General features: G+C 40.4%; 1 protein-coding gene across 5 annotated transcripts in view; it reads right to left on the bottom strand.

Moving 5' to 3' along the window:
• CACNA2D1 (calcium voltage-gated channel auxiliary subunit alpha2delta 1) overlaps positions 1 to 25674 on the bottom strand; it is a 669683-nt gene that overhangs the window by 57879 nt on the left and 586130 nt on the right. For 3 of the 5 annotated variants that reach the window (XM_059725819.1, XM_059725820.1, XM_019487529.2), the window contains exons 13-18: positions 24005 to 24083; positions 22696 to 22745; positions 20685 to 20774; positions 16601 to 16669; positions 13753 to 13827; positions 12926 to 13000 (exon numbers count right to left, since the gene is read on the bottom strand). In XM_059725819.1, coding sequence (XP_059581802.1) covers positions 12926 to 13000; positions 13753 to 13827; positions 16601 to 16669; positions 20685 to 20774; positions 22696 to 22745; positions 24005 to 24083 — 438 coding nt within the window. Of the gene's footprint in view, positions 1 to 6459; positions 6517 to 12925; positions 13001 to 13752; positions 13828 to 16600; positions 16670 to 20684; positions 20775 to 22695; positions 22746 to 24004; positions 24084 to 25674 lie in introns of all 5 variants that reach the window. The other 2 variants (XM_059725817.1, XM_059725818.1) reach the window with 1 other exon arrangement.

Below are 25674 nucleotides of genomic sequence, written 5' to 3'. Positions count from 1 at the left end.
GCTCAAGGTTATGAAAGCACAGCTTACGGTAGCCAGATCTGAAGCTGAAAGAAAGAATTGCAGCCTTCTCACCAAATGAAATTGGTGAAAAGTGCTCCAAAGCAAAGGATCCAAGAGCACCCAAGGCTCTTTTAATTTTATGACCAGCTACAATTTATCATTCCCAATTTCATATTAAGCAAATAATAAAATCTTGCTAATTCAATGTAATGCATAGAGGTAATTTACAGGGGTGTAGGTTGTAGCTGTGTTGGTCCAAGGACATAGGCAGGCAAGGTTCTTTGGGTGAATCTGATATTTTTTATTAGACCAACTTAAATAGTTGGAAAAAAAAATTAGCAAACTTTCGGGTTTAAACACCTTTTGTCAGGATGAGGAAGTCTCTGCAGTTGGTGTGTGCTCTTTCTGGATGGAATGAAAAGTAAAGAAGCCAGAGGCTGGGCTGGTCGGCAAGCAAGACAGGCAGTCAGTGAACATGTAAACTGAGGAGTCAGTGGGTGGGGGGGGGGGGGGGGGAGGAACGGGGATGAATGTAGCAGTTAAATAGTGGAGAGGTACCTGGGGAGTCAGATGTCAGGCAGGTTATAATGTGTCATAAATCCAATGTCTATATTTAGTCCAAAATATAGACTATATGGATTATATATATATACACAGAGAGAGAGAGAAAGAAAGACTATATGGAATATAGAATATATGGACTAAATATAGGAATTGGATTAATGACACATTATAACCTTCCTGACATCTGACTCCCCAGGTACCTCTCCACTATTTAACTACTACATTTGATCACCCTTTCCTATCCCCTCCACCCCCCAGCCTCTCTCTCACCCACTGACTCCTCAATTTACATCTTCACTGACTACCTGTCTTGAAATGCATACCCACATCTGGCTTCTTTACTATTCATTCCATCCGGGAAGAGCACACACCAACTGCAGAGGCTTCCTCAGCCTGATGAAGGGTTTTGAAACCCAAAGCTTATTACATTTTTTTCCCCCAACTATTTAAGTTGGTCTAATAAAAGATAGGAGATTCAACCAAAGAACCTTGTCTGCCTAGAGGTAATTTAGGCTTTTCTTAAAAGAATTATGATTTGAAATCCTGCACTAAGCAGCTTAAAATAGGAGGGGAACTGGGTACCAATATATTTTGGTTTTGGGTTTTTTTAATTGTTTTGTTTTGCTTCACAAGTTTTGTGCATGTGTGTGTGCATGTGCGTGTTTGTGTAAATAAAACATTATATATGGAAAGGAATTCAGGAGCCAGTCTTAACTGAGCACTACATAAGCATTCCTCATGATGTAAGCCAATATTGCTATCACTTCTACTCACTAAACCTCAATTTACTATGTCAGGGAATAAACGGTTCTCGTTTATTTTTAGTATGGTGGCTGCATCCTTTGTTTATCTAAAGAAAGGTCATAAAAATGTAACCCTTACATTTTGGCAGTGGCTAAGTTATAGTAACTGAATGCAAATCAGGCTTTCTGCCAAATGTAAATGGTCATTACTTGTGACAAATGTATTAAGTAGTGCAGACATGATACTTCTTTCATTTATGCCAGTTTGACTCTATAGATTTCTATGCACTTACTCCCACTGTATGCTGGGAGAATCATGTCTTGTGTGTTTGGCTGGGAAATATCTTCATGTAAATGATTTGGAGTATTAGGGGCCAATTCAATTAGATTTGCTCCTGATTTTTGTGGTTCAATGAGATTTACATTGGTGTGAAAAAGATGGATGTTTGGTCCCTTGAATTCTGCAAAACCAAAATACAAATTACTGGATAATAAGTGTTCATCATTCTCTCAGCAAGTTATTCTTTACAAAGAGAAAGTAGAAAAAATGTAGGCTTTAAAAGAAAGCTTACTGAATAAATTTTGAACAGGGGACCTGTGGGTAATACTAGCTATTCCTAGTATATTGTACCTGGGAAGGTATTGTTATATGGTTTATTCATATACAACACATTAAATAATTTTTAATGCAATGAAAATACATACCACAATTCTGTCTTTTGCTACTCATTAACTTTTCCACCAAATTCACACTCTTAAATAGCAAAAGACTAAAATTCAAGGAAGTAAATTAAAAAAAAAACATTTTCTTACATGCAATGGATAATGAATAGCACGGTCAAACCCAAACAGCATGCATGGAGGTATTGCCATGGCAGAATTGGCATTGTGAAGTTCACATCCCATTCCAACACACAAAGGAAACAACAAGAAAAGAAAAGATAATGGTAAAAGAAGAGCCATCACATCAAGTCACTGTAAAACATCTCAAATGAGAACCTGGGCTACTCAGAATTAAGGAGTCCCAAAGCTTGGATAACAGATTAAAAAAAAAATCTGGCATATTTATGAAACATGCATTCAATTCATCTTGTGTTTACTTAAGATCTCAAAATATTTTATCAATTTTTATTTTGGGCATCCCAACATACTTATGTTTCACAATAATGCCCTCATGGTGCAGATGAGGAAAAATACAGACAGATAGATCAAATGATTCCTCAAGATCTTACTGGAACTGTATGGTTAAGGTAGGAATAGAAATTTGAATGCCTATTTCAGTATCCTAAGCATAACTCCCTCTCCCCTCAAAGCCACTTATATTCTTTCCTGAAGATGGTTTATTTCTCAGGGTTTGGACTCCATAACCTTCTTTGCCCAGGTTACCATTTTCTATTTTTTTTCAATGAAGAGACAAGCTCTGTGTTCTGTTTGCTCTTCTATTTACCTAATCAATCAAAACACACAACATAACTATATAAGCTACAGAAACACTAAAATTACTGGCACAACTTAATAAAATGAAACAAAAGTACATCACTAGAACTAAAGCATGCAGAAAAGCATGGCAAGAAAGAGCAACAATGTGTTATTTTAGCTGATAAAATAGGAAAGAAAGAATGAACTGGTACAGCGAAATAAAAATAAATTCATTTAAATGCCATGATAAATGTATTATTTGAAAAGACTTTTGGAGCATGTCTACATTCTCACAGACTCTTAGACTACATGTCAAGCGTCTTTCTTCCTAACTTCAAATGGTTAGCATCTAATTTTTACATTGTTTCATACACGTGGTGAACATGTGATGTTAGATTCTTTTTATATATGTGAAGCTAGCCCATGATCAGGATGAGTTTGGAACAATCCTGGCCCTTCTAAAGCCAAGGGGAATTTTGTCACTTCTTGAATAGGATCAAATTTCATGCCATGCAGTTGATTAAACTAATTATTTCTTTGCATAAACTGCTGGTTTTGCATTCTAACACCCTGAGATAGATTCCCACACATGTAGGATATTGACATTTATACTGTATTTCCTTTTTTATGTTGGTACCTATGTAGTTAGAACATTCTTTTTATTGTTTCAATATTTTCAATAAGTGTTTTGTTCTCAAGGTTTTTAACATCATTCAAAAAGAACTGCATAAGTGTCACTAACTTCCCTTTCCCTGTTTGATATGATGGCAGCTGGTCTGAGTGACAGACAAGCAGGGATCCAGGATTTCTGTTTGACATAGAAAAACATGGTAAAAACTGGATTTTCTCATTTTAAGGAGAAAAACCCATATTTTCTCCTTTAAAGGAGAAAAATGCAGGAAATGGTGGGTTTCCCTTCGCAGGCTGTCAGAGTCCCAACCTGCAAGGGGCTAGGGAGAGCAAAAGAAGGGCGATTAGCAGGTGGTGTCATGCGCATGTGTGCGCTCAGTCATGCACATGGCCGCCAGACAGCCTGGAGAGCAGCTCCCGGTGGTAAGTCTGGCGGGGGGGGAGGTGTGTGAGAGGATTGAGGCCCCCACAGACAGGGAGGGAGGGAGGGAGTTGGGCAGGGCTGGGGTTGCTCCCCAGCTGGGTGGGTGCATGGGACCCGGGGCCAGAATGCACGGCCTCAGGATCCAGGTGGGGAGTGGGACAGAGCTGTCGGGGGCTCGTCTAGGGGTCAGTTGGAGGCTGGCTCCCTGCTCCTCCATGTACTCTAAAGGGGAGGCATGGGGGGCACATACCCCCAGATTTGTGCATAGGAGCAGGCTGCCTGCTGTAGGCTTGGGGCTCCCTACCTGCTTTCCCTGCCCCCGACCTGGGGCCTCCACAGCCCAGTTCGCAGGACCCAACACAGCAGGGAAGAGGAGGGCGGGGAAGCTTGTTGCTGCCACAAGCTCCACACCACCTTAGTGATGTGCCCCCTGCCTGCCCAGCAGCAACAGGGGTGGCAGAGTGGAGTTGTGCCCCATGATACTGCTGGGCAGGCAGGGGGTGCCTTGCCAGGGTGGTATGGGGCTCACAGTGGCAATGAGCTTCCCCGCCCAGCCCCTCTCTGTCCTGCCATGCCAAGTCCCAGCTGCTGGGCCATGAAGGCCTCAGGGGGAGAGTAGAAGGGCAGGGAGACCTGAGACTGCAGCAGGCACCCCATCCCTACCCCACAAGGAGTCCCGGTCTTGACATGTTGCCTGTGGGGGAGGGGGAGTCAGGCTCTGTGCTTCACTCTGCTGCAGAAGCCGTTGCCTTCCACAGGTGGCAGCTGGGACTCAGGCATTACTGCTGGGGGCAAAGGGCTGCAGACCAGGTCCCAGGCCCCATAGCCCTGGCAGCTGGGGGCCCCCTCCAGCAGGGCTGAGGTGGCAGGGGACCGTGGGTGGGGAGTGACAGGCACTGGCAAGGCTGGGATGCTGTGGTTGGGGAGTGAGGGGCACCAGCAGGGCCCAGGGGACTGTGGATGGGGAGTGAGGGTCAGCAGCAAGGCTGAGGGGCTTTGGGGTGGGAGTGAGAGGCAATGGCACAGGCAGGGTACTGACATATCATGGCTGCTCATTGCCACAAAGCAGTGGGGGGTACACCTGCAGCTGGACTTGCACCCTGGTGAGTGAAGGGGGAAGGAGGAGTTCTGATTTTCCATGATAAAAAATTGAAAATCAAACACCAAAATTTATAAGTATTTAGGATTTATTTTCTTGAAGTGATTCAGGCACTAGTAGGCTTTCAAATTGCTTTAAAATTGTAAATATATCAATAAAATATTGTTCAGCTGATACCTATATATAGTGCCATTTCATTTCAATTATGGAAAAATGTGGATTTTGGCAGTTTTAATCAGAGAATTTTCAATTTTTATCAGAGAAGTTGACATTTTTAAACAGAGAATACCAAGATTCCTGCAGATAAGATATATGCCCCAGTATCTTACTTTGACACAGGAACTTTGTAAGTCATTGAAATTCTGCCTGTGTATTATTGTACAGTAGGGCTGTGCAAAGCTTTGGTTCTTGATTTGATTTGGTGGAGATTTGGTCCAATTTGGTGGCCAAATCTCCAAATCCAAATTAAATCAGAGGACCCTTTAATCTCTTTGAATTGAATTTGAAACCTCCAAACCAATTCAGAGAGATTCGGAAAGATTTGGCAATTTGGACATAGACACAGCTTTAAATGTTTTTTCTACATACCTCAAGGTAACAGGCAGCTTGTGAATACTGTGATGCTGGGGCGGATGGAGCATCCCACAGGGTCACAGGGGTCTCCCTAGCGCACTTGGCAGCAGACCCGGAGGTGGACCAAAAGCACTTCCAGTCCACTTCTGGGTCCACCAGGGAGTGTGCTGGGAGGCCCCTCTTGCAATCCTGTGGTTTGGCAACTGGTACTTCCTGGGTCTGGGGGGCACCTGGAGTCCACCTGCAACCAATCGCCAAGCTGGGAGGGGTGTCTGGGGGCCCCTCTGTGCACTCCCCGGCAGAACTTGAAGTGGACCATAAGTATTTCCAGTCCACTTCCGGGTTCGCCGCCAAGCATGTGGGGGGGGGGGGGGGGCCCATGTGCCCCAGCATTGCTGCGTTCACAAGCCGTGCTGGTACCTCGAGGTATGTAGAAAAAACATTTGAAGTTGTGTCTGTGTCCGAATCACTGATTCTCCAAATCAGCATTGAATCTTCAGATTCGGATTTGGTCGAATCGAATCAGGGACAATGATCCGAATCAATGAATCAAATCAATGTCCCCAATTTGGCCCGAATACGAATGGGATAGGGTCCACTTCACACACCCCTATTGTACAGCATACACTGTGCAATAAAACCTGGCAAACAATTTACAAAGATGCAGAATCTTTCTCCTGATTTCAGGTTTATGAAATCTTTTTCCTCATTTCAGCCTCTTTTCAGGCTACAATTCATCTCTCAGCCTGAAGAAGAATAGTCTTTAAAGCACAGCTCTAATTAGCAGCTATTAGTAGTGCATCACAATTTAAAATAATGCCCTTCATTACCATGAATAACAATTTTGCTATTATTTAACAAAGAAAGATGCAAGCTTCATGCTTTGGAAGCTGTTCGTCAACAGTTCCCTAGTTAGGTTTTCCTAGTAAGCAGAGCAGAAGCTTTCTAATCTTATCTCCATCTCTATGCATTTTAATGCACTATTGGTCACCTCCATCCACAATTACCTGGACATGGGGTCTCCTTTTTCTCAAATTAACTTTTGGTATGCCCACACCAATGTGCTGAAGTAATAGAAAAGCAGTAATTTATACCTCTGAACCATCAGTGCACAATCAATTTATAGTTTACATTTTACCCTGGTTTCTACTCTTTCCCAATCGGTATGTTAATTGAATCACAAGACAAGACTCATTTTGACAAAGTACTTTGAACTCTCTGTTAACATTCACAGAAAGTTTCACGTAAAACAACAGACAAATCCCAAGCAGTTGAATTAAGTCAACAGAGAGTTCTACATTTGCAAAATGAGTACATTCTGCCTAAGATTTAATAGATCAGGCAAAAGCTAATTCCTTTTCTGCTTATCATATCATCATCTATTACAAACTAAACTTCCCATTTTGCTTTTAAAAACAGAAACAAAGTAAGCATGGTACAAAGCATGATGGGATTAGGATCTGTGAAGACTATGGAAGTCTTGCCAAGGAACTGGCTCTGAAGCAGGACCTTAACTTGGTGGGGAAAGGCCACTGATACAATAGCAGAGCTAGCTTTATTCATTTTAGTACTTTAGAATCCTTATCTAATTAAAATCAAGCATGTTGAGTCATGTATAAACCAGTGTAATTCCACTGATTTTAATAATTAAATATCACTCTTGGGATGCTTCGTTTTGGCTCATGATAGCAGATTTAATCCATACAAAATTTGGCAGCAAAACGTTAGCTGAATGCTCATTTAAAAATTTTTCATAATTAATTAGATTTTCTTTCAGGTACTAATTTGAAAAAAAAAATCCCTCAAAATTATGTTCTTAATTTGGTTGTTTAAACATACAGAACAAGTTCACCTCAAAATGAACAATTCACAGAAGAATCTTTATACACTGCACTATAGCAAGGTATTTGGGCATAAGAACATAACAGAGAGATTTTAATATTTCAGTAAACAAGAGCCCTAGCTATTTGATAAACCATTGCTCATTTACATGGGAAAGTCAGACCATGTTTTTTATACCGTAATGTATTTGAAATTGAAGTTTAAACCAATGTGCTTTGCTAAGTTTGTGATGCTTTTATTGTATAACGTGAGTTACAGGATGTTCTCAAGAACTCTATGAGAAAAACAAACTATATGTTCCTTTGTAGAGAGTTCCTGGGTGTTACTGCAAGACAATATTTAAAAATTTTAATTGTGTTGAACCAGTTTTGAAATTTAGGTTACAGATTTTCATAAGGAAAGAAAAAGGCATTCAGAGGAAGAGGAAACTACTGGCACTATATTGCAGTCTCACCTCTTCAAATGTAAATATGTAGTTATTTTTTGGTTTACTCCCATTGAACAACTGCTGGTAAAGCGGGGGGGAGGGGGGAATCAAGATGTTCTTTGTTAGTATGTTAAATGCTCATAGAAAGGTCAACTAAGATTAATCTATGGTGCATTAAAGGAAACCCATAAATTCTATATACAGCTGTCTTTGTTGTGTACCTTGGTTTTAGAAGGTAGTTCTGGTATCAGTCTGAATAGCATGCACCACCCGAAACAAACTGTCAATGATAAAATCTAGTCTGTGTAACTGTTAATAGTAAATATACACAGAGAGGAGTATGCACACTACTCAATGTACAAATTCTGCAAAGAATAAAGAAACACAATATATGTTCAAAACATTGTGAAACAGCCATTGAAGGAGTACTTGAAAACATCTCTGCTCATCTTCATTTGATTCCTAAATCGTCTTTAAATTAAAAAAAAATGCAAAACAATACTCTAAAATACGGTTTAAAAAATCCATTGGTTTGCAAAGAGGATGTCCAAGAGGTTAATTTTAACTTTCTGGGATCAAGAGCGCTCTGGTGAACACAATATTATTTACAAAGGGGGTTCAAGAATTTACTCTTCAAGTGTCAGAAAGAATAATAAAAATCTTGGTTACTGAATATATTGAGATTCCTTTCTACTTGAGTTCCTTTTTTTCAAGAGCAGTTTGCTATACACTGTTATTTCAGTGGGCACACAAGTTTCAACTAGGTGTGAAAAACTTGAAATTTATAGCCAACAAATGGTCTATATTTGCATGGTATGGCTGGGTATTAAAGGTAGGTGATACCAGTATGGGGAAGGGCAACTAACACGTCACAAAATGGGCCACAAATAATACCATTACAAATTCATTACTTTATATTATTTTTTCTCTCCTTAACAAAGGACTCAGGTTTTTGAAGTCATATAAAAGAGTCAGTTGCCCAACCCCTTTGAAGCCAAGAGACTACTAAAAACTTTTAATGAATTTAAAATCAGCAAATAATGGTGCAATATATGGAAACATCTGAAAATATATCATATTAATTAATATTCATCAAATGAAATGTGAAGTTTAGGCCTGGAAGGGACCCTGTGAGAACACTGAGTCCAGCTGAAGCTGTGAATGTGTGATGAAGGAATTTCTTTACACATCATCTAAAACTTAATGCATCTACCCATTATGCTGAAGTGCATGTAAATTATTAAACTCAGGGGTTTTGTCACTGTGGGCCACTGCTTGGGACCCAGTCCCTCATGCAGGCCACACTCCCCTTTCAATCAACAGATGCTGCAAAAGTTATCAATAGGAAAGCGCAGACACTAGGACCATGGGGATGCCTCCCCTACTGCAGCAGAGATACTAAGGGTGTTTACATAAATGAAATTTTTTACAGGAAGGGGCCCCTGAAAATGCTCTACAGCTGTGACTTAACACATGTGCATGACGGCAGAGCACTTTAAAAATGGCCAGTCACATGAAAAGTTAACCCTGGACACATGAAGTATCAGAGTAAGGAATTCTAAAGCAGAGCGCCTTAGGGAACATGCGTTCCCTCCAGGGTGAATTTTTGACATGGGAATGGGGTTGGACTGCTGCTCACCCCAGAAGCACCAGCCCAACCACACTCCTGGGCCTGTCAGTGGGGGAGGAAGAAGGAAGGGGAAGGAGCAACATGCATAGGGCTGCTGGCTGCTTTTGCATGGTCAGAGCTGAGTGTGGGGGGGGGGGCAGGGTGGAATGGAGTTCCCTCACCTTGTGGGGCCCCCTTAGCTACCCTGGATAGAGTACTGGGGAGAGTTGGGCTGGTCCCATGAGGGGAGGGGGCTCTTTTCTACCCTGCCCCTCCCCACACTCTGGACATTCAAAAGCTGCTGCTATCAAAGGCCTGGGCTGGGGAGAGGGGTGGCTCTCAGCTAGGGCCACTCCAACCCCTCCCCCCCCACCCCCGATCCAACAGGAAAACATCTGTTGGGTCAGGGGGGAGTGGGCTCTAACTCATGGAGCTGTATGTAAGGCACCATGAGTTAAAACAGGCATCTGTAGGCACCCTAAACTGAATACAGTAGACAACAGGACCCTGGAGACGCTTCCTCTGCTGCGGTGGCTAGAGCCATGCTAAGGATTTCCTAAACTGCCTCCAGGCTTATCCACTCTATTCATGGGCTGGATCCAACCCACAGATCATAGGTTGCCAACCCCTATTTAAACCAACATTGAAACTTCCTCCCTCCTTGTTGCCTTTCTCCTTCTTTTAATAATAAGGCATTTTTGCATTAATTCAAATTTGAAAATGAAGAACATTCAGGCATAGAGGCAAAGACTTGAGAAAAGCTATTTTTGCCACATTTCTTTCCATTCCATAGTAAAAGATAATTATCACTGAATTTTGAGTTCTCCTTCATAGCTCAGTGTCTCCTTCTGGTTCACCTGGTAAAAGATTACTGTCTTGTGTTAATTCTATTAGTTGTGGTGGGATTCCCCTGGTCTGGGACCTGGGCAAAAGAGCTGTAAGGCCATCTTCAGGGAATATACTGCAGGCCCTAACATAGTGGCGTGATGGTGAAGCTACAACATACAAAACAAAGAACTTTCTGCTCAGGCCTATTATCTAGATGCAGCTTAGGTCAGGTAGCCCACAGGCTGCCTAGATTATGTTGGGGGATGAAGAATAAAACAGAATTGAGATTGAGGGATTCTTCAAGCCACTATTAGCTCACTCCTCTCATCACTGAGAGTTTTCTGTTACCTCATCCATACACTTAAACATAACTGGCTCAAACATCATCTTACTGATACCGTTTAATATTAATAGTTGAAACAGACAGAAACTGAAGATTCTTTTCCTGAGTCATAGTGGTCAATTTTTTTGTCTGTTTCATATTTTATATATATTTCACCTTGGACTGAGCATTTTCACTTCATTCATTTTATATTTGATTTGACTTTGACTTTCCTATGAAAGTTTCCTGCTGCAGTCCGTAGGTAGCAGAAACTGTTCTGGTGGGGCAAATATTGACAAAGTATTTCTAGTGAAATTAAAACAAAACATTTAAAGAAACTTATCTCTTGGCTTCAGACACCTGCAAGCATCTCTCCAAACAAATTAGAGAAAAGGCTGAAACAGAGTAAGCCTTTCCACAAAGAGAAATTAAAGTCCTGACCCTGAAAATGAGAACATACTATATGGTGTTATTTATGACTCACTAAAATCAATGGGGCAATTTGCAGGAGTAAATCTATGTAGTATATGAGCATTTGTAAGTTCAGTCTTTGATGTTAAACATCCTCATCATATACAGATTCAGGTTTCACAGCTCAGTGCTCCCTCGTGTCCTATCCAATAATTTTTGGAAAAATTCTCATTTGGAGATATACAAAGAAAAAAATAATGAAAAAGCAAATAAGTGCTATTTATTTGCTTTGGATATGAAAATTCCAAAATCAAAATTCTTGGCAGGATGAGAGTTTCTCTTTAAGTGAAATTTACGATAGCTAAAAATTTTTTTTAACTTTTTTTTTTTTATATAAATAAAGACTTAAATGATCTTTTCCTAGCACTGTCTAACAATCTCTTTTCTTTCAAAACAGGGAATGTACTTCAATCATGTTTAGATGCAGTTACCACAAGCTATTATTTTAAATACAGTAGTGCCAATTACCTGGAGTAATTAGTCTCACCCTCCTTTTGGAGAACCACTTTTTCCAAATAATTAAACACCATGATATAAAGTACTGAAAACTGTACACTGTACAGCAAATATATGTTACTGTACAACACATATATGGTAACAAGTGTGCGACTGAGATAACTGGCAGCTCGTGTATGAGTCAGAGAGTGAGGGGGAGGGTGGGGAGAACTACTGCACTGCCGGGCATGGGACTTCCATTACACTGGCAGACACAACGTTTGTTGCTGTTAATACAAAACCTCCCAGTTAACTTACGTTCTGGAAAACTGACTTCCAGATAATCAACACTCTACTGCAGGGGTAGGCAACTGCCGGCATGTGTGCCAGAATGTGGCGCACATGCCAGAATATGGCACGCAAAGACATTTTGCTTGGCACAAGCATGTCAGGGAAGGGGCTGCACTGCCACAACAAGGATTGGGTGCCTTGCAACTCTTTTGCTGTCTACCTCTGGCATGCCAACATCTTATAAGCTGAGGTTGTAGGTGTGTTTGACACACTGTCCAAACACATTGCTGACCCCTGCTCAACGGGAACATGCAAAACCACCATGGTGTAAAACTGAAATCTGAAATTTCCTTTTTCCCCACTGAAGTCAGGGAAATTTCTATTGACAAGAGGGCATTTTTAATAAACCAGGATCAAGACTGTTCTTCACTGTTATTGTGTGGCACCTTTGACTGAAGTTACAGTGCCCGCATATAGTCATTAATGTTTCTACTGGAAGAATCACCTCTCTCCCAGTTAAAAAAACTATGAGTGTACAATTTCTCCTGTGGGAAGCATGTCCCCTTAGGGAGAAAGGCCTTCCAGGTGTCAGTCTGAAAGATCTCACTTGGGAGACAAACCCTCCTTGCAAAAATGAACACTTATACACACCCCTCTCAGTCTGGTCTGGGAAGGGAGTGGACCAGTTGGACAATGCTCCCCTTGTTTTCCCAGACCAAGAATTGCTTGGTCAGGGAAAGGGGCGGGAGACATTGCCCTGCTGCTCTAGTCCCATCCTGGACTGGTCTGGGAGGGGACTGGAGCAGCTGCTGAAGCTCCCCATCTCTTCCCCAGGCAACGCCTGGTCTTGGAAATGGATAAAGGGCATTGCCCCACTTCCTTCCATTCCACAGACTGGTCCAAGAGAGAAAAAGCTCCCTGTCTACTCCCGACAGCTGGGTATCCCCAGTTTGCAGAATGGGCTGAAGTCTTTTCCCACTGCTCCACTCCCTCCCTGGGAACCACTGTTTCCCATGCCTTCCCCAGACTGGGATCATCTGGTTTCAGGAAGGCCTGAAGAGCAGGGGAGAAGAGGCTGTTGCAGGCTGGATGTCTGTACTGCATCCTCGCCTAGAAAGATTTCTAGTCAAAATATCTCTGAGAAATTTCCACCACTAAAAATAAATGTCTGTCTGTGGCCTGTGTATTTTTCTTATTTCTAACAACGATCCCAGGCTATAAGGACTTAACTTAAAAGAATTTGTGTACCTTTGGTTGAAGGTTTGGATGAAGCAGCACATAACCATTAGGGTCAATTGCAAAATAATATCCATTTGGGCAGAGCTGAAAGAAAGAAAAAATGTTATGTGGTGTTATAAGGCTGTTTAATGGAAAATGAACAACCTTCTAATAATGCTCAGAATCTGGAAAATAAACAGTCAACACCAAATCTACACTTGCTGGAGTATAAATCAGAGATAAATTTAAATGAAGATTCTTGAAAAAAACCTTTACTTTTTATTCTGTGGCTTGGGTTTCTAACAGCAACAAAAGTGTTCTTGGAAATTAACTATTTAAATGCTTTGCCACACATATAGGATAAAAAAATGCTCACATGCAAACTCAGATTTGTAGTGAAGAAAACTGCTGAAGAAAAGTGCTATATAGGAGCTATGTATGATGATGATTTATTAAGGTGGCATGCCATGTGTACAGTAATAAGAATATAACATAGAACTAGCTTTTGGATTAATAGCAGGATTGTGGGCTTCAGGCTGAGTAATAATTTATGGCCGTCTGGTTTCACGGCTGCTGGAATACAGTCATAATGTGCACATGAGCTACAGGATACTGATGGGCAGTTCATAGGTCAGCACTGATATGGACTATAGAGGAAGCAAACTCTCTAAAACTGTCAGAAGTATAAGTGTATACATTGGCTATTATGGGGGTGGGGAGGAGGAAGAATGAAAAGAGGCTCTTAATTATCTAATTCACCACCAAGCCTAGTGCTAGATGCTGCAGGAAAGAGCACACTATGATATGCATGAAGGTAAATAGCTGGTGCCACCACCACCATGAAAAAGAGGACTTACTGTAAACCGTGGTGTCAATTTTTTTATATCTTCCAAAGAGACATCAACTCCCATTACTCCAAGAATCAGCTGGTTCTAAGTAAGATTCCAAAATGTTAGCATACAATTTAATATATTTACAGTGTACAATAATAGAAAGAGGTGTATCTTAATTTTGCTTTCCCCTTTTTTGGATAGAAGTAACCTACTTTTGTATATAAAGTATAGTGTCATTATAACAAACCAGCAACAGGAGCTGTTTTGCCCCCCGCCCCCATTATCATGAAGCAGCAAACATCCCTTTTTAATAAACTTTTCTCTTGGTCCCATGGGGGTTCATTATAATGAGATTGTATTGGGTGTCCGCTAGTCTTTTGGGGCAGAAGCTGTCTTATGTATGTAAAGGTGAAAATCAGCTACCATACCCATATGAGACCGATTAACTGCCAAGAAATGTAGAGCAGTTGGCCTAAACTGGAAAAACCTTATTCCCCACCAGCCATTAAATGAAACAGTATTAACATACGCCTCAGAGCATCAGCCTTGATGTCAATGGGCACATCTACACAAGATGTTTACTGGGGAGTTGCCTAATTAGCTCTGCAGTAAAATGTCAGCATCTACACATGTACTGCTATTAGGATGGAGTAAACTAATTAACTATACCTTAAGATACACAAGTAACATCCTACGGCAGAGTTATTTACTCCACCACAATGCACATGTAGATGTTAATGGAGCTGGCTGGGGCTGCCTGCTGGCTAGCACCACACTGAACAGCCCTCGTGCCCAGCCAGCCCCTCCAAGGCACGTGGAGCTGGGTCAGAACAACACTGGGCTGGCAGGCTGACCCGTGGAATCCCCTGCCATCTAGAGCTGCTTTGCCCCAGCTCAATGTACTGCAGTCCCGGGTGCACATGTAAACAGCATGCCCAAGAGCAATAAACTACAGCACAAACTGCCCTGGATTTTATTCAGGCATGCTCACTGCACATGTAAATGCACCCAACATGTCAAAAGGTAAAACTAGGGGTGGGCAATTGTTTCAGCTGGCAGGCTGCTTCATGAGTTTTGGTGAGCTGTGGAGGGCCACAGATATAAAATCTTTTAGAAGATTTTGTTTTAACAAATTACAATTAAAAACCAAACCATACACTAAAAATGAAACATCTACTATAACGTATTTACTTTTATTTAAAAAAAAAATGTCCTGATTTATGTTTTTTATGATAGCTCAAAATAAAGTCTTACTCTTGTATATTGTGGGTGGGGGGGTGGGAAGTTGGGAGGGGCGTATGGGGGCATGGGAGAATATGGGGGGGGGGTGTGCATGTGTATGGGGGGGCTGCCCATGCACTAGGTCCTGGGAGCTGGCCAGGGGTACGGGAGGAGGGCAGGGGGCATATGCTACAGAGTTCATCCAGATGGTGCAGTGAATATGCAAATGCAGTTCACTTCCCCATCTGGCTGCAGCTGCCCCTGCAGCACTCTGCTGGGGGTGAAGCACCAGCTGCTTCTGCTTGGGGCAAGCTGTGCCATGCTGCTGCCCACACCTGTCCCGCATCCACTGACAGCACCGCCGTGGCCCCAGCCAGCACACAGTGCTGCTGCCGTTGCCTAGGTACTGCTCGGCTCCCTGCACCTCCAGCAGTTCCTCTTCCTCCTGCCTCTGCTGCATTGCTCCAGGCTACAGGTATCATGGGGAATCAGTGGCAGGCACCACATGCCCAGTAAGGCGGGGGAGAAACCTGCAAGTAGGCAGCTTCTGCCTCAGCATGTGGGGCTCCAGCTCCTGTTCCTGGCCACCTTCCACTCACTCTGCCCACCTGGTGCGATGAGAAGCCACCTGTGGGCAGCTGAATGGGTGGAAGGAGGAAGCAGGCAAGACTCAGCCCCATGAAGAGAATTGCAGGGGTGGCCATGGGCCAGATACGATCAGTTGGTGGGCCAGATCTGGCCCGCAGGCTGTATTTTGCCTACCCTTGTGTTAAACAGTAAGAAGATACAAAGATACAAGTAAATATATATAGGCTCCCACATTAAGAAACTTATGCTTTCATGGTTGAATATGTAAGAAATGCAGTAAACAACAGATAATAGTATAAAAATGTGGGGTGTCTTTATTTATTTTATAGAATTGTGGAAAAATAGAGCTGGAAGGAACTTCAGGGGAGTGATCTAGTTCAAAGTGTGTGTGTATGTGTATATGTGTGTTGCTAACATTTAAGGCAACATTTAAATTCAAGATTTTCTAATTTTTGAGCATTTTACTTTGCAACTCAAGGGTTACTATACAGTATGTAATTTACAGTATATTTATAAACTTATTTGGGACATCTTTCATAAAAAGTAGTAAGCACATTATGAAGTTAGATCATGTAATAAAGATGCCCTTTTGAGAGGAAGACAGATATTTCTCTTCCATACCCAGCAACTCACCTGTCCTTTCCTGACACTCTCCTAGATAATTGACTGTTCTTCCATGTAACTATTGCCTATTGTCCTGAAACTTCATAGCTTCCACGGTTTTTTATAAAGGCCAATGGACATAGTCTCTTGGAACATCTCTGTATCATAACCACCTATTCCCCATCTAGCTATTCATCCCATAAGGCATTCTCAATGTCACCAGGTCACGCAGGAAGATCAAGTAACGTCATGAAATTTAGGACAACAAACAACGTAATCTGTATTTCCTTTTTCCAGGTTATCAGAAACTTGATGTAATAGTATGTTTCTAGCTGCACATGCAATTAGACTATAGACTATAATCTTTTGTGCAAATATCTATTTCCAGAAATATTTCTCCACTACATTTAATTAATGTAACTGAAATGTCTTTTTGACTGAAGTAATACTTCACGCTTACTTTTTTTCCATCTTGGTCTTTTGTTAGATTGAAGACAGGCAGCGTTCCGGTAATGACAAGGCCCAGTTCCTGGAATATAATGAGAGATGGGAGACAGCAGTTAATGGCAAACATTAAACTAGACTATATTAAAACAAATAATTACCTTCTCTAAATCTGTAACATTTTTAGTTTGGGTATTAGGTTTTTTTTGAAAAAAAATGAAAATGCAAACTTTGAATATAATAATATATCCTAACATGAGTGATCATTGTCAAATAATGGATGTAATGCACTGTGCAAATATTTTTTAATAAGGTAATTAATGACCATTCTTTTCAAATTCCATGGCTTATCAAAAATGCATGCATGTAATTCTTGGTATGTGGCAGGTGAAAGTAACAGTTTTAAAAAAGGAATGGTGTAATACAGTCTGGCATTGCATAAAAATTAGGATAATGAGACTGTATTTACATCTATACATCATTTTTCTCTCTCACAGTTACTGCTAACTAAGGTATTTATTAATACAAAAATGAAAGGGGTAGTAAAAATGTAGATAAGAAGTGGTAACATGACAAAGCAGTAAGGAAAACTCATAAAGTAGGTTACACTACTCCTGGTATCTACATTATGCCTCGTCATTTCCAGGAATGCTACCTTTAAACAGGAGTGTGTTTTGGGAGGATGCACTGTAACAATGTTATTACATCACAGCTAAATAGTGGAAAGTAATAACAATAATTTAGCTACAATTCAAGTTTCAGTAATATGGCAGGTGTATCGTGTGGATTTATCATCTTACTTTTATCATTCATTCTTGGAGCTCCCCTCAAAAACTCAAATGTCAGTGGCTCTCAAACTTTCTTCTTGTCATGATCCCATTTCAAATGGGGAAAATGTCAAGCTAACCCATGCATGTAGTTGCAACTTTTTGTGTTCCCACAATTACTGGGAGGTGGGGCATTATTATATAGTAAGTACCCCTATCTATTTACTGTGTGGATTGGAACAGATATGTCAAGACTGCAAGACAGCAGACATTTGTAAGTCCCTGGCCCTGCTAACTGCAGGTTCATATACTATTTCATAGGAAGTCAAAATTAAACTGGGACAAATTTAACCATTTTATTTAGATATAAAAACCAGTCTGGTTTAGCTCTATCAAGTAACAGAGGGCAAATGGACAGTTACCAATGAAAATTGAGGTGTTGTAAGTCTCCATCCCCTGTTAATTAAGGCAACTATGCTTTCACCCACAAATAAGTCCTACTGAAAGCTAAACCAGGGCAGCGGCTCCTTGAATGAAACAGAGCTAAGTTATGGTAGCAGAGGACACAGGGACAATTATGTAGCAACTCATGCACAGTGAAGTCTTAATACCTGCAAGAACCCTGACTAAGACACATTACATAATAAGCCTTTGAAGAGACTCAAGATGATGTGGTTTTACAGATGTAATGGGAAAAATTCTGTTGCAGAAGTGTGCTCACTCAAAAATCATTCCTGGCTCAGGCTGAACCATTCCCACATGTTTTTACTTCTGGACAGATTAGCGGGGAAGAGAGGTGAGATGAGGACATTACAATGGTAAATGCAACAAAAAAATGACAAACATTTTAATTGTCTGGATATTAGACCCAGGGCAAACATGTCAATGTGGGAAGCAACAATGATAATTTTAGAAAGATTCTTACAAGAAAGTCTTCTAAGAGTACCATTGTTGCTTCCAACTTTGTCAAGGGAAAGGGATGGTCAAATATCACACTATGGCAAATTTGCCCAGGTAAAAGGAAGAACAGATTGCACATAGAAAGGGAACGGCTAGGTGCTAATGAGAATCACCTTCAGCACCTCCATGGTAGTCAACAATATAACAGGGGTGCAGTGCCTGACACTTTGGGATTGGGATGAGGTCAGAGAGAGCAAGGTGAGTAAATGGAGTCCAGTGGCTTAACAGGTGACAAATGAATAGATGAGAGAAGACATATTTCTAGGGGCTATGTTGACATAAAACAAATATAACAAGTACTCTACTAACAAATTATTAGAATATGTCTGAACTAAAGCACCCTAAGTAGAAGGGGTACAATTGCAAAATTGGGGCCTGCACCCAGTATTATGTTTTATAAAAAGAAAACTCCTAAACTGGCCTGAACTGGGACCCTACAGTTGAGCAGACTCCAACTACTAGGATTTTGAGATCTAGATCCACATCCAACCCTCTGACTACTTCAGTGGTGCAGTTATAAAGGCTCAGAGTCACCTTGGCCTTCCTGGATCCAGCTTGACCTACATTTTACAGCTTTGATATATCCTTACTTGAAAAAAATATTTATACTGAGAACTTCTGGCACATTATGCTTATGGGCAAAAAACCTGAAGAAAAGACTTGATGTAAAAGCATTTTGTAGCCCACTGAAACTAAACTAGCGTAATGTTTGTGTTCAGGTATCACAGTTCTTTTTAATTAAGTGAATCTCCCTCCACCCTCATATTGCAAAATTATCTTTGACTTTAGAACAGGATATGCACAGAACATATGAACTTTCTTCATAACATCCTTTATGTTTCCAGTAAATACCTCAACAGCAACCAAGAAATCATGGTCAATGAACTTCTGGCTACTGAAACTATAAAGGACACAAAAATAGGCTCTTCTATGTCACACACTGTTCTGCAATGAATGGATAAAAAATGAGCATTTTACGGTAATACTGACAGGAAGAAGAGCATTTTGACATGACTTTAGATGAACTTAGATAAATATGTGATGTCAAATGACCATTTTACAGTAATTTAAGTAAAGTTAGACGTACATGCAGCCCATTTATCTACTTCAGTCTGAGCTGTTGATAATAATACTTAGCTTTTCGTAGTTTCCTGCATCTGTTTGTTTTACAAGACTCAAATGATAAATTAAGCAGCCAAGAAAGTGCTGGAGTATATCCTTTTGTTTGTTTCCTCCATTACATGGACTGCTAAATTAAACAAACAGTTGGCTGAGAAAATAGCTAATTGCAATAACTGTGCCCTTTGGAGACTCAAATTGAAATTCTGGTCAGGTAACAGGTGAAAATGAGTTTGCTGGTACCACGGTATTAGCCAGTTACACAGTTTTCAGAGCACAAGGCCTCCAGATAATTTAGTACAACTGTTGGCCTTTGCTCTGATGAAGAGAGACACATCATTGAGAAATCGTGTTTGCTTCAGGTCAAGAACAAGCTGCATTTAGAGACTGTGCAAAGACTTTGTGGAATAAATTACACTTCTCTCAATGCCAGTATACTGGAGAAAATTGATACATAGCAGTGACATCTCAGTGGGATACAGCATTTCAAAAAGCTCTTATTGCAATGTAACCTTATGGAGAATCCTTTGAAACATTACTCTATAAAGGGCTGAGTCCTTAAGTTTGTGGGCGGTGGGCAGAGGTGGGAGAATTCTTCACGTTATAACGCTTTCCCTCTATAAGTGATGTTCTCCTTCACAGTTCATGAAAGCATTAAATGATGCATTTTAGGTGTAACATGAGGTGGGCAAGAAAGGCACATGCCTCAGTAAGGAGTATTGGCTAAGGGTAGGGGCATCAAAATGGTATCACCCCATGATTACTTGCTGCAGCCTACCTCACTGATATGCCTGCTGTCTTGCCTCACTCTGTAGACACATTCTGGCTACAGAAAGCAGAAGCAAAGCATTCTGGAAATCATAGTTTAGTAGAGCAGAGCTGGAGGGTTTTGGGGTTGTTTTTTTTTGGGTGGGGGGGTGAAGGTTGTCCTCTGAACATGGGGTTGGGTTGCAAAAAATTAGGGTGAAAGTTTCCTCCACAGCAGCAGCAAACTTCCCTGGCCAGCCTAGAGAACTACAATTCCCACAATGCCTGCACACCGCTTGGGTCTCTGTTCTGTTCTTGCACTTGGAGAAGATGGGGGGAAGAAGGGAATATCTGCTCAAGGTGCATTTTTCCCACGCTATACCTCTGATCTCAGCAAAGTAAGATTCTGTTTTTCCTTAGACTGAATGCAATGATTATTAAACGTACAAACAAATATACTCATTATTGAAATTATTATTTTACTATAGAAATAAATCTAGATCATACCAGTGCATCCAAATAGACATTGGTCCACTGTACTTGTTTTGATTTGTTTCCAGCTAAAACCATAGGTCTGCCCAAAACATCCAAATATTCCTGTCAAGAAGGTTGAGAATTTCATCACTAGCACATCATTATTGAACCAACATCCAGAAACAGTACCAAAAAGAAAACAAATCAAATGACAGAAAACAAATAAAATGAAATCAGGATTACGGGGCAAAATTCAGCGCCTGTGATATTAGATAGACAAACCCTCACGTTCTTTGTCCTTTGGAGGGCAGGTGTTAGTCTAGACTGACCCCAATCTGATCCCAGCAGGGGGAATATTGAGACAGTCCTGGCACTGAAAAGTCAAGACCCAACAGATATTCTACCAGTTTTCTTTCCAGTATTCACATACACAAAAATGAAATATAGATATAATGATAAATTTACAAGACTACAGGACCCTCAACTCTATGGGGAAGAAAAAGGGGGAAGTGATTACTTACACATCCTTGTAAAATGGTTTGAGGTGTATGGGTGGAATGCATAGTATGAAAAGGTAAAATTACAGAATAGCTTTAAATGGATTAGGGGAAGTGCCTACAGAAGCCAGGTCAGTTTTCAGGCTCTCTGAGCTAGCACTAGACATAGCTGTAACAAATCCTCACATTTTTTCCAGCACAAAGTTGGAGGAAAAAAGGGCCTGAAGAAACTGAGCATCAGAATCCATCGATTTAGATGGTTCTTATACCAGGAGCAACAAGCTCATAAGTATTTATGGACAGAACTACAAATATGGGGTTTAAATAGCAGGTTAGTAACTAAGAGCCAATTAAGTGCTACTTCCACATCTAAACATAGCTGCAAATTTTGGCACTGATGTAGATTTGAGATTGAATTTCTACTTGCGCAGCAACACTTGCCCACGTTTACCTTCCTGCCTCGCCAGTCCTATTCTGCCACAGAGTATATAGAGCCATAGTGGAGCCTTCTGAACATGTTATGCAAGTGCAAATTCAATCTAAACTCTGTGTAAATGACAGGCATGCCACTTACATAGCAGCATCTGAGCAGACAAGTAGCACTTAGATTCACAAAGGTAAAATAGCATTTGGCCCCGGATATATCATAATAATTTACAGTGGCTTTCATAGGTCAGTTCTTATTGAAATGAATACCTTTAGTATGTCGATCTTGTGTATTTGTTGCCTTCAGTGAGTGCAGGAGCATGTACCGAGAGTAGGGATCTAATGGACGAGTCTACACGTTGCCACAGTAATGTGCTACATTGATGTATGGTGTGCTATGGTGATCTAGCGATCATGTCAGTCTACACGTGATCATCAGCTACTTCACCATAGTGGTGCGTTCCCTCATTTTAGCAGGCTGCTATGGCAACGTATCTGTCCACTGCATGCACGGCACAGTATGAGCGGTTACTGCACCGTGATTTAGTCATGTTCCAAAAGGAAGTACTAAAGCAGAGTGCCATAGTAATGTCACCATACGGCAACATGTAGATGAGCCCTGTGAAAAATAACTCCTATTTTTGGTTTGACTTGGAAAATCCATAGATAAACCTGACCAGCTCTAATTCATGTATTTTTGCCTAGCACATTATGTCTCTTTCTGGCAATGCCAAAATGGCTGAAATTACGTTATTTTCTGGTCCAACAAATACAAGAATTACCAACAACTGCACATATTTTCATTTAAATATTCAGGGTTTTCAGCTAACACGGATTCATAGGATTCAATGGGACCTTCGGGATTATCTAGTACAACCACCAACATAAAAGATATTAAAAGAAAAGACACGAAATCCTGTTAAATACTTTTGTAGAATAACTCAGATCTGAAGGAATGTTAGATCTGACGTATTATGTTTCATGCTATTTTTACTTTGTTCAAACAGGAATTTATTTTGGTTTGTTAGACTAAACAAAAATAGTATCTACAACATTTTATTACAATTGTGACATTTTTTATTTATGAGTAGGTCTACAGTATGCAAGCACTACAGACTTACCTGTGTGTTTATTCTTATTGCGCCAATGGAAGGGATTTCATAATAGTAACCTAAAATGTATAACAGAAAGTATAAAATACCACTATCCTCTTCATCAGGGAGTACCAATTACTCTATCACTTTTTCCTGAAGGAATAATGGAAAATAACTTAAATGACATGAACAGGTTGCAGGAAAGACTTCAAAACTTGCTTTCATTGGGATGCAAAGTAAAAAATGAGAACTTTCAAAATTACTTTGGAAAAAGGAAAAAAAAAAAAACACCCAAAAACCTCTTATCCCTGAAGAGCCTTGGTTTTTAAGGCATCTGTGCTGTTGACTATTCCGCAATGTGCCTCTGCCTGTACTACACCTTTTCTCCTGAGGAAAGTTGCAGAGCAACAGTTGCAATTTTGCTTTTTTATTAATCAGCATGCATTTATTGTCGAAAAAACTTTTGACTGGCTCTAGTTAAGATATTTTACAATGGTTTTTAGGAAATATCCTAAAGGACATTTAAAAGTCTTCCATTTTATTTTAGCCTAGATCATCACATTTGGAGAACAAATATTATTAATTTTTCTGCCCATTTCAGTGTTTTTTGTCTCTATGCAATCCTTAAAGCAAGTTTTTACCCATCAAGTCCACGGGAAGAAACCAAGAACTTTCTGGAACTGAAACAATTCTGTCAAATGTAATGGTGCTGCAATGATTAGCGGGACACACTGGCACATCTTGCTGATCTTTGCTTTTCTAGAGATTTATCTTGAGAAAAAATCCCAAGCAAATAGTAAGAGTCAGAGAGCCATTCAGAGTTTTAATGGCAGCTGGATTCTTTATAAACCATGCAGCTTGGTAACATTTAGTATATTCTCACTTTGTTTCTGATTATTCAGTTGAACTTATTAAATCAGTTCAGGTGTTTTGAAACTATACACAGTGAGTAGTTACTTTGGTATCTATGGGCAACTCATGTTTCAGACTTGGCAAACTGCCTGTGTAATTATCTCCCCCATCAAATACCCCCAAATCTAATTCTAAGTATAAGGGAAAGGGATGAAGTTGAGATTTGTTTTATACATTACTACATCATCAAAGTAATATTAGCAATAAACACTAATGCTAACAGTACTATACAGATAATACTAGTCTTCAGTCTATCCGATATGTTTTCCCTTAAAACCAATTAAGACAACAACATTTTCTTTTTATCTACATCAAATGCTCATTGACACAATAAAATAAGTTTGCAAATCAGGCAAAGAATCTAAAATATGTTTTTGTAAAGCTGAAGCTTTATGAAGTTATGAGCAGGGACACACAAACATACCTTTATTTTGGCAGGCCATCCACTGTATGGGGCCTTTGTCGTAATTATGCTGACCAACAGAAAATGTGAACACACGAACCTAAGCAAATAGAAAAGAATAAATTTGATTTTCCTTCATAGCATAAATCAAGTGCCATGTTCATATTAGCGCTACTTGCATTCTAATCTGATTAAATAATTTACTATCTTACTAATAGTTCAATGGTACATCCAACACCTTAGAGCAGTTATACTGAGTACTGAAGCATGTATTATCAACATCTCAATACCGTTTATTTTTCAATAGAATAAAGATAACGAGAAGAACGCTCTTCTGGAAATCTCAGAACCTTTAAGTCCACTGCATTAGTTACTCAGTATGATACATTTGAGATACTTATTTTGGAGTGCTAATTATCATTCTTGAGATTTTTGCTAAACATCGTGACATAACCCTTCATGGACACCAGGTTGTCACCAGGGCAGAACTGTAGCCAGGGCAGTGGCAGTGGTACACCAGATGTAGGTACTCTCATACTGCCCTGGGTGCTGCCTTGCCAACCAGAAGTCACCACTGCCTCTGTGCACTGGGTGTTTGGCTGCGTGCCCATACTGCTGCTCCAAGAAGATATAATCTGCATATTTGAGACAGCTGAATTCAGTGCAATACAAAATAGGATTTTTTAGGATGTAGAAGGATTTTTATGAGGCTCTTCACTCTGAAATTTAAATTTGCAAATAATATTCGAAATAAAGACTAATAAGGCCCAGACCGACAGTCTTCTTTGCATGCAAACACCATACGATGAGAGTTCCATATGTAAAGGCTTGTCCGATTAAGGTCAACGACATGATGCAGTTGATATACACCACTGTGTCTCACAGGTACAACCTCACCAACTTCCATATCTGTATCACAGAGAACAGAACTGGCTCAAAGACAAGCGTGAGGAAGGGAGGTGGGATTCTTACTTGCTTTGGTGACCTAAAAGAAAAATGTCCACAACTGCTGCTGATGTGGCACAGTCCAGACTCCACAGAGGACCCAGGTATCCAGAGCTGCCGGAAACGGGAGCTCTCAAGCTACATTGTGGAACGGGAGGTGTGACTCACCACATCCCCTCTGGATGCACGTCTGAGAGGGGACAACTGAAGCACAGTGCACCTACACAACTTCCAAAGGTGTATCTTAATTTTTGGCCTAAATTTCTAATTGAAAACTTGAACCTTTTGGCAATGCAGCTATTTTTTGAGCAGATTTAACTGGCTAATGATTTTATTTTTCCCAGATGTGTCTTTATGAAAGATGGCTGAGAATATATGGGCATTTCCTTTTCAGTCATTAGCATGTTCATGAGATCTGAAAAAGTATTCCTTTTTTAGGGAAAATAAACCACTGACAGAGAAATGGAATGCAAAATTTTGATTGAACTTACTTGATGATTATGTTTAATGTTACCAATAGCAGAAGTACCACTACAATAATGTAACATTAGATTTTTTTTATTAATCATTGGTTGCAATGTAATTTCTTTGTCGATAGTTTTTTTCTATCCATGTTTCCAGTCTTGAAAGACTCCTTTCTATTATTATTCTAAACTCACTGAGGTTCAACACCTCTTCCAGTAGGGGCCTAAATCCCATGTGTAAATGGTTCAGTGGCAGGTACTGTCACTTCTGCAGATTTTAGC

The sequence above is a fragment of the Alligator mississippiensis genome, chromosome 4 (genome assembly GCF_030867095.1).
Source record: "Alligator mississippiensis isolate rAllMis1 chromosome 4, rAllMis1, whole genome shotgun sequence".
Taxonomy (NCBI): Eukaryota; Metazoa; Chordata; order Crocodylia; family Alligatoridae; genus Alligator; species Alligator mississippiensis.
The sequence above is the reverse complement of the archived record's forward strand: the minus strand, read 5'-3'. Positions and strand labels throughout refer to the sequence as shown.